We start from the raw sequence: 9,933 nt of genomic DNA on the forward strand, positions 1-9,933 counted from the left end.
TTAAAATATGTTTAATTTATTTGAACAAAGAAAATAATTCCAGATACTGATGTCATTTCCTAAGTTTGTTTTTGTTTGTTTTCTCTTGTTAAAGAAGATTCTTGTATTTAATCACAAATCTTTAGACCTGCCCTCTTGTCATAACATTTACCTTGACAAAAATGTAGTCATTCTGGACCACCAGAGAGTTGTGATCAATCTTCCCAAGAAACTGAGCGGTCACCATTTTGTCCGAGCAGTTCTGGATGAGACAGGTAACATACAGGTAGCCTGCAAAGACACAGAAAAACAGAAAATAAAGATTGTGACTAACAATAACTCAAAAATGGTAAATGGACTGTACTTATATAGCACCTTTCTATCTAGCGAGGACACTCAAAGTGCTTTAMACTACAATGTGTGTGCTCATTTACCCATTCACTCAGCACTCTACTAGGTCTCTACAAAGCTAACATACACAAATTAATCTATGGAGAAGAATGAGGGCTTTAAATAACATTCATACACTGATGGGACACAGGGACACTTCGACTTATGACTGATTAGCAGAGAATCGAACTGCCAACTCTCTGGTCAGAGAACGACTCTCTTAACCACTTAGCCACAGCCGCCCCCCAAAAATATTTTCACGTTTGTATTTCAGTATCAGTTTGGGTTGTTTTTCACAGAACTGCCATTTACTTGATAAAACATGTACTATACACGTTGGTATATTGTGACGGTATACTTGAACTGTAGTCAGAAAATCAAAGATTTGAGACTCTTATTGTGAAGGACTGAAAGAAGCTCTGAGTTCTGCTGTTTTGACTGACTCTTTTCCAGCAAAAATATTTGGACTTTATCTCAACACTTCGACTTTATCCTTGAAACTGAATTGACTTCTAACCTTAACAAATCAGAACTTAGAAGAAAACATRTACATCTTAATTTTATTTTTCTAATTGGTCTGAATATGTTTAAATGCTTTAATATTGTAAACCAAATATACATTGGTGCAAATTGTCTATCTTTTTAAATGACCTTTTAATAAAAATAATAATAATAATTAGTCCTGGCAAGGAGCAGAAATTCTTACAAAAACCCTGAATCAAGCCATGCTGTACTAGTAGATGGTACTAATGGTATGAATACCAATGTATCTAATACAGGATTACATTTTTAACATAGTTAAAGATTCCACCAAAAATAAAAAGGCTAGTTTGTTTAAAAATTCTACTGAATGATAAATCTTTCCAGCAAATTAACAAAACATTAAGTCAGGATAAAACCAACCAGAACCCAAGAAAAAAATCTAAAAAACGGCTTCATTGTGTTTGTGTAATCTTTACTGGGTACTAGCACAGAAAGCGATAGTGGGTTTGTACAAAGAAGGCTGCTAGATCTTTTTTTTTTTGTAAATTTTTATTTGTCTAATTGAAACAATTACACCAAAAGGTTTCCACCTTGAAAAATGTTTGTTAGAGCAAGAACTCAGTTTGCATGTAGCTGAATGATGAACATTTAATCTGTTTCTCTAAATATCGACATTAATGTAAAAAGACTAATATTGCTAAATGCTTCATGGTAATTTAACACTTAATTTGACATTCAAATAAAACATCTTGGACTGACCACAATCCAGTTTTAGGTTGATGTGAAGTGAGTGAGCATCATAAAAGGTGATGATGACACACACACATATATATATATATATATATAAACTTAAAAAAACAATTTGTTGGCAAATATTGCTGTGTATGCTAGGCCATAGGCTACTGTAAAGCAGACACAGAAATCAGAAGCTGCAAAAGATGGAAACTAGATAAGACAAAAAAGGCTGAATTGAGACATCATTTTCCAATCTYTATAAGATATGACAGCTTCTCCATGGAAATATAACTGGTCCAGCATCCAAATGGCCTGGGGGGGATTATCCTCTCAGGCACACAGAGAGGTTAGCGCCTGCTGTAAAAGCTCACCCACTGTTGAATTTCAACCAGCAGCTGCATCAGCAACATTCAGCCATTATTCCCCTCTGAAAGGTGACAAGCTGGCAATATAGAAAATGTTCGACCACACTCATTCACACGCTCAAGCCTGCACCCACACATGTGAGGTGAGCAGTTCAGATGTGAAAACCAGTATTTTTTTTCACCAGGCGCAGCTTGTTTTGACCTACAACTGACGACATCTGTCACTAAGCTTATGAACGGGAGCGTTCATCATTCAAATCAAACTGACTTTGAACTGAATCTTTAGAAAAGTTTTTGTCACACACACACACACACATAGCCTCTTGGATGCCAAAATCTGCTTTTATTTTGACGGGAGAACTATTTTGTAAACTGGAATTTTTAACTCACCTACAAGAAAATTGATATAATCTTTAGTTTCTAACCTTAAACATAATTAATGCGAAGTTATTAAAGAGAAAATACATGTTTTTTTAAAGGCATCAATAAAAACAAAATGTTTTGCAAATACTTCATATTGAAAGATAACTGCAAGAAAGAATGTTTAGCTGCATGTCCTCTAAAAAAAACAAGTGTTTCAAAGATGGCCACCTCTCACATGAATGATAAATATACTGTGAGAAACACAGTGATGGATTTTTGAGAGCTGTATTCCACCTAATGGGCATTCATGGTATTTAGGTAGCTTGTATGTACCCAACTTGTTTTAACCTCTACAAACTGCACCATAGCTTGCTAGTACTCTAGGAAAGTCCAGTTAATATCCTGACTTTTTGCATGGACCATTGTAAACTTGGAGAAGTCTTATGACCGTGTTCTTCAAGGCATTTTTTTGGGGGGTGCTGCGGAAGTATGGAGTGTCTGGGTTGCTATTAAGAGCGATCCAGTTCCTTCAGAACCAAAGCAGGAGCTGTGTCCACGTTCTTGGCACAAAGTTGAGCTTGTTCTCAGTGCAGGTTGGACTCCACCAGGGCTGTCCCTTGTCTCCGATCCTGTTTGTAGTGTTTATGGACAGGATCTCAAGGTGCAGTCGTGGAGAGGAGGGGGTCTGGTTTGGAAACCACAGGGTCTTGTCTCTGTGGTATGCAGATGTGGTTCTGTTGGCATCTTCAGGCTAACATTGCCAGTGTGGACTGGAGCTGTTCACAGCGGAGTGTGAAGCAGCTGGGATGAAAATCAGTTCCTCTAAGTCTGAGGCCATGGTTCTCAACTGGAAAAGGGTCGGGGGAGAGTCTCTGCCTCAAGTGGAGGTGTTTAAGTATCTGGATGTCTTGTGTGAGTGATGGCAGGATGGAGCGGGAGATGGATCAACAGAATGGGGTCTCATCCTGAGTAATGAGGACAGTAATGCTTCTTCCGGTTGGGGTGAAGAAAGAGCTGAGTCGAAAGGAAAAAGCTCTTGATTTACTGGTCTGTCTACATTCCAACCCTCACCTGTGGCCATGAGGTGTGGATCAAGACCAAAGGAACAAGATCCCGGATACAAGAGGCCACAATGAGCTTCCTTTGTAAGGTGGCCGGGCTCAGCCTTAGAGACAGGGTGAGCTCGAAGTAGAGCCRCTGATCCTCTGCATCAAAAGGAGTCAGTTGAGGTGGTCCGGGCATCTGATTACGATGCCTCCTGGACACTTCCCTTTAGAGGAAGGTCTGGGTTTCTCTCCTGGACCTGTTGCTTCTGTGACCCAACAACAGATGAGCAGCAGAAGATGGAAATGGGTGGACAGTTGTTGTGTTTTTGCATTGAAGCTGGCTTCTGGTTGAAATTGAGACTTAAAAACAATGTTTATAACATTGATKATGAACTGGTTGTTCCTAGGCCATATTCAGCAAATTAAACATTTTATTTGGTAGCTAGATAAAAAAAAATTACAACTGATTAACACAGTTTTATCAGTAGCTAAAAATATAAATAACCAAACCATGTTCTGTGCCTACAGTCACCTTAAATAATTAGAATAAACTAGGCTAAAACTGCAGGAAACATTTAGTTTTAAGTCATTTGACTTTGTTTAGCCAATATGGTCACAKAAAACTTGAGCATGTGTGATAACTCAATGAAAAACAGGTGTGCTGACCAGAAGACTGCACCCAAGTTGCTGGAACTGAGGGAAACAAAGGCTGAAAAAAAGTGGAAAACTCATAAAGCTTGAATACAATGAATTTTAAGACAAACCATAACTAAAAATACAAAACAAAATTAATAAATTATAAAAAATAAAAAAATAGGTTTTAAAGTATAGAAAGTATGATTAAAAAACAAAAACTAAACTTGTTTACAAAAACTGCATAAAAACCCAAGACAGTTGGGTTATGACAGTTATGACATACAGTAATCCTTAAAAATACCCGTTTTCCAGCAGCATTTCATAAGAAAGCCTAACTTCTAAGAAAGAAAATGAAGAAAACAATCAGAGTTAACTTAGATTAACCCCAAAATGAAGCTGTATTTACTGTAACCTCTGAGTCAGTCCTCTCTAGTGGAACCATACTTTTATTTCTCTATTGTCTTTGCTCCAAAGATGTCTGGTCTAACAAATGGAGTGACTAATTTATTGAAAAGCCCAGACGTTTAATTAAAGCAGCATATGGTGGAGAACTCATTAAAAAACTATTACATCAGGCTAAGTGCTCAGTTCCAGCCAGTGGCCCATGTACTTCTCCATACCTCTTGCTGTCCTCTCATACCTGAATGTTCACTTATATATAGTAATGTACACATATTTTTTTTAACTTTAGCACAGCTTCTTATGTGCTACAGCAAGAAAGAAATTCTATCATTCCTTCAAGGATAGCATATCGACCACCATCGTTCTAGCCAGAGCTGTAGATTAAGGCTACGTTCACACTGCAGGCTAAAGTGGCTCAAATTGTATTTTTTACACATATGTGACCCATATCTGATTTATTATAACAGTCTGAAYGTGACAAATACATTTTTTTAAATCTGACCCAGGTTACTTTTATATGTGATACTAAATCAGATATATAAGTAATGGTTTTCAAAGTGAAAAGTGAGTCCCTGCACAAAGTTATTTTCACTAGTCTACACTCTGGGAAAACAAAAAAACTCTGATAACTGATATTATTTGTCCATAAATATGTCCGGGTTAAAGTTCCACGCTACTCTGCAGAAAGATTCCTCAGTACCAAACATCTGTTTTATCTGTTTTATCTCAACAGTCACATTTGTTTAAGTGAGTAGTTGAAGCAAAATGCAGGGTCTGAGCGTTTTCAGCATAAACAAATATGGCCACAAACGTCTGACCAATCACACAATCAATAAGCTCTTATGTGTGGATGGGGGGTGTTATAMGTGTCACTGTGGGTTGTGATAGGAAGGGATTGAAATCTCGAAGCTGTGAAGAAAATGGCAGTTTTAGTCACACAACTGCAACGATAAGAGAGGTTTTCTGCAGGTTGGATGGAATATGTGCAGACCTTTAGTTTTCAGAACATCTCTCCCATTCCATTTCAATTCTGTAAACACTGGACAAGAACAAGGATGGTGGATAATTTAGTTTGTTCTGACTGAACAACTTCAGAATCAATCCTCACATGCTAACATGTGTAGCATCCGGACTGATTTCTGTAAACATAGCATGCTAAGTGACGTCGTGTCTTCTCCRGCACATGCAGTTGACTGAGAGTTGATATTTTATGTTTCTTAAGGTTGCTTCGCTGTGGCAGTCATCTTAAATAGTATTGACTCCAAAGTGAATCCCTTGTACATTAAATTATTACTTTCTATGAATGTAATTAAAGTGTACATATCATGCTTTTAAATTCTTTTATTTTTTACATTTGAATCATTCAGTTGACTACATAAAGTGGAACTGCAAGGCTTTGTCTGAATTCATTAATTTTGTAACTCCACAAGCCCCTCTTCCACCCCTTTTCTGAAATGTGTCACCGAGCAACTCGCTTCAGGGCTGTCTTTTCAAATCCAAATGAGTCACTTCATACCCCGCCTTCAGTTTCCAGAGTGATACATTTTACTGGGAATGAGGGGTTTACAACTAAATAGCTGCGCAAAAACATTTTTTTTTTTACTTTTCAAAAATATTTTACTAATTTATTAAAAGACGTTCGAAAGGGAATACTTGTCCATCCTGCCTTAAATATTAGAGCCAGAGTCTGACTCAGAGCTGGAGGAGAATGAAGACAATAAAATTCCATCACAGATATTGTGACGTAATAGTTCAGAAAACATCACAGAAAACAGAGAAAACTAATCGGGTTGAAAATTACGACCAAAACAGAATATAAAGATCTTTGCAGCACCTGTAGAGACTAAATTCAAATTTTCTGCAATCCTAGAGACTCTCAAGTACACAATAAAATGCATTTAATAGCTAAAAACATGGATTTTGCATATGCCCCATCTTAAGGCCCTGTGACATCAAATTTTTTGTCATAAATATGAACGCATTTTTGAAAAGATAATATTAATAACTTATTGCAAAAAAGAAATCACACCGCTGAGATAAACAGTTGTTGAGATAGTTGCATGTGAAGTAACAGGAAGTGACGTAAAAGAGGAATGTCTGCATGTGAACAGAGCATTGCTATGATTGGTGAAAACAGACCGTAGAAAATAATTGGATGCTTTTTATATAATTTTGAGCCCCTACCAGAGCAACACAAAGAAAAATTAAGGTTCAAATAATATTGTTTTAATAAACAAAGACCAGGGAGTTTTCTTTCTTAAAGTTCCCCTTTGATGTCACTTCCTGTTTCACTCTGGCTGATCTAAGTTCAAAAGATAATATGCCAGCTATGTGATAAAATGGGTAAAATCATGCATATTATGCCAAGTTTCCCAAATGAAGGGATGTTTTCCTTGGCTTTTTTGTATTTGAAGTGTGTGCATGTCACAAGCACTTTAAAATTTTTCCAGTGCTTCAAGAAACATTCAGATATATATTGTATTTATTGGTGCATCTAAACACAGACATGCCTACACCTACAGACTAAAAACATTATTTTTGCTTTGTCTTTAGCTGTGGGCGATAACTTAAGAAAAAAACGATGCATCTACAAGTAAAACACCATTTTAATGCATCAAAATAATCTTTGACACCTGAACACACAGTATATGCTAYAGGGACTGGAGGAAGTGTGTGTTTATGTACTTCTGTCTCTTGAAAAACAAGAAGAAAAGAAGTGTGTGAATCTCGTGAATATCTGCCGGTTTGTGTGTATCTGCACATGAATATGTTACACTTGTGCTTTCCTGCACATCAATCTCCCCAATGACAGCTACACTTCATGTTAGCCTTCACTGCACACATGGCTCATCCATCAATCGACCACCTCCATTTCTCAGGAGTCCCGTMCCTGTTGTCAGTTAGCTGTCCTGGGTCCAAACAAAGGCCACAGATCCTCATCTCACAGAGAATCCCTCAACTCTGTGTCATTAAAAAAATGCATAACATTTAACCTTGTCCATACAACAAGCGGTGGATTGAACAGATTGGATTTGCATGCCTGGTCGGTGTAGACCTTTTTTTTTTTTGATTCTCCAACTATCTGGGCAGGAAAGGCAGGGGGACGAAGTGGAGGAGGAGAGAAGACCATGTGGCGATGCCTAGCCCCCAGGAAGAGCTTCCCTGTCTGGGCATTCRGCCCAAACAGACAGCCTCTTCTCTTCACCCACCACAAACACAGGCAGTCTTATTCATGCTAACAGATTTCACAATGCTTCCCCCCAAGAGCTCCAGCTTTTAAAAAAAAGTGTTTATGTTTTATTTCTAAGACAGGTTTATTGTAAAATAGAGTGAAGAAGTGCCAGGATGAAAAAAGGACATTTCATTCTCGTCACACTGCCACTCTTCTTGTGACTGTAACGACTATGCTTGCTCAGATTTACTTAGGTCAGCATTATAGGTCGGTGGACACTCAGGGGGTGAATTTAAGTCAGGGATAAACACGKGTGGGCATTTACAATCTCACATACACCCTTCTATTACCCTCTTGGCCCTCAGGAWGGGATTGGGCGCTAACCCGTCTATCACCCTGCTGATATAATAACCTGGACCACTGCCAACCCCCCATAATTTACTCATTAATTCCCCACTGACCCCCACATATAAACCCTACCTAACCTGCAACAAAGTCAAATGTTTATCACCTTTCTTCAGCTCTATTTCTTGCAATAAATTCTAGCTTGTGCTCTGTTGAAAATCAGAGCTCATTATCATCAACTTCCAGGAAAAGCAGCAACGCTTTTTTTTTTTCCAGAACTGAGTCGTTACCTGGAAAAAACATAAAAGTGTATCAACAGATCATCACTGTTTATTCAGTCTTAGTTTCTGTAATTTACATGCAGTTAAGTGCAAACATTTCGGTTTGTTATTAAACCTTGARGGAATAAAGAGTATATGGTGTAATTTTGTAAACTGAATGCAAATTGGACTMGTGGGAAAGTTGTGAGTTAGACAGCCACAATGCCTGAAGGAAAGCGCCAAAGCAGTTTATTAGTAATTAACTGGATTTCTTTTACTAACTTGAGGGTACAGCTGCATTAGGCACAGACAGTGAGCAAATATTTCAACTGTGTCTGCAGTACACCCCTGCTCCGACTGCCAAACAAACTCACAGGAAACTTGTGTTTAGCTGGGAACAGTAAGGAAAATATGTCTTACGTGAGATTTGAATTAAGAGGTAAGCGGGGGTATTATGTATTTTCCAGACACTATATTACGTTCAGTTGTAATGAAAATGTATTTATTACAAATAAATTTGATTTCGCATTGGCCTCTCTGKCKCTTTAARAACCYCCTACTGTTTCCAACAYTCCCACTTCAGCAMATTTTTAAACAATGCTTWWTCCCATTTACAAYATTTGGTAGAAGTGTTGTGAGAGGGTAATATCCTCACCATCTAAAGGTACATTTCGTTGATGAAAGCATTGTCTTATTCCGAAAAGAACCAGACTGAGAAGCAGTTAGTATTACAAGGTCAGCATATGTGCCGTGTGGGTAAGTGCGGGAAAGGGGTGCATACATGTCAAGTTGTATAGATTGTCCATAATTTACACAGATTTTTCATCATTTTGCAAGGTATACGGATGTATAGCACAATCTTACAGATTTTTTCAAGATTTATGAATATTTTCAAAATGTCAGAGCCTGTAGGATGTTAAAAAAAACAATAAATGACATGTAATAACCATCTGCCATATGTTAACTCCGCGGCCAACAGCCACCACCCCACAAGTGCGAGTAGTATGAATGTTTTGCAAAAATTGCGGATTTTTGAGGCTCATTATGCAAAGGGGTTGACATGTGTGAGGGTGCTCTGTGGGGCGGGAGCTTCACTACAGATTGAACTCCAAGGAGGAGCTAGGTACAAAAAGGCAGGGCTTTGTAGCAGCAAGTGTTTACACAGCTCTACATGGCTACTACAGGAAACTCAAGGATTTCTCAAACATGCATGAATGACTCAAAGCAACGCTCTGGGTATGTTTAAGAAGAGGAAATAACATTATATAGCATGCCATGAAGCTCCAAAAAGTTGATTTTGCATAATACCCCCCTTTTGAATGAACTGAATTGACYGAGGCTCTGATTCAGCAAATCAAAACATTCATAATGAAATAAGATGATTGCAGTCTGAACTCTATTTATCTTGTGATGACACAACCAGCTCTGTACAGTATTTTGGGATAAATAAACAGTTGAAACATTGCCGCACCTCCACTTGTATCTTGCATTTCCATGTGCACCAGATCAGGGTCCACATCCACACTGGATACAGACCTGAAACACAAAYACAAAATCACATTATTAAGGGGAAATTTCTGACCATTCTCTAGAAAATTAGACCTAAAATTGTCTAACATGCATGTGAATCATGGTTACATAACCAAGCTTCTCAATGAGTTTACAAAAGCTTGAAATTTCAAAACCTTCAGTTTTTAATCAAGAAAGCTCTGCAGATGAGAAGCCAAACTTCTTCAGCCACAGAATAGAAGTTTATC

General features: G+C 37.9%; 1 protein-coding gene across 4 annotated transcripts in view; it reads right to left on the reverse strand.

Annotated features, from left to right (window-relative positions):
* sorcs2 (sortilin-related VPS10 domain containing receptor 2) overlaps window positions 1–9,933 on the reverse strand; it is a gene marked incomplete at its 5' end in the record, with an annotated part of 345,732 nt that overhangs the window by 66,968 nt on the left and 268,831 nt on the right. For all 4 annotated transcript variants that reach the window (XM_014017240.1, XM_014017239.1, XM_014017238.1 and 1 more), the window contains 2 exon segments: window positions 152–270; window positions 9,648–9,712. In XM_014017240.1, coding sequence (XP_013872694.1) covers window positions 152–270; window positions 9,648–9,712 — 184 coding nt within the window.

The sequence above is a fragment of the Austrofundulus limnaeus genome, unplaced genomic scaffold, assembly GCF_001266775.1.
Source record: "Austrofundulus limnaeus strain Quisiro unplaced genomic scaffold, Austrofundulus_limnaeus-1.0 Scaffold164, whole genome shotgun sequence".
NCBI lineage: Eukaryota > Metazoa > Chordata > Actinopteri > Cyprinodontiformes > Rivulidae > Austrofundulus > Austrofundulus limnaeus.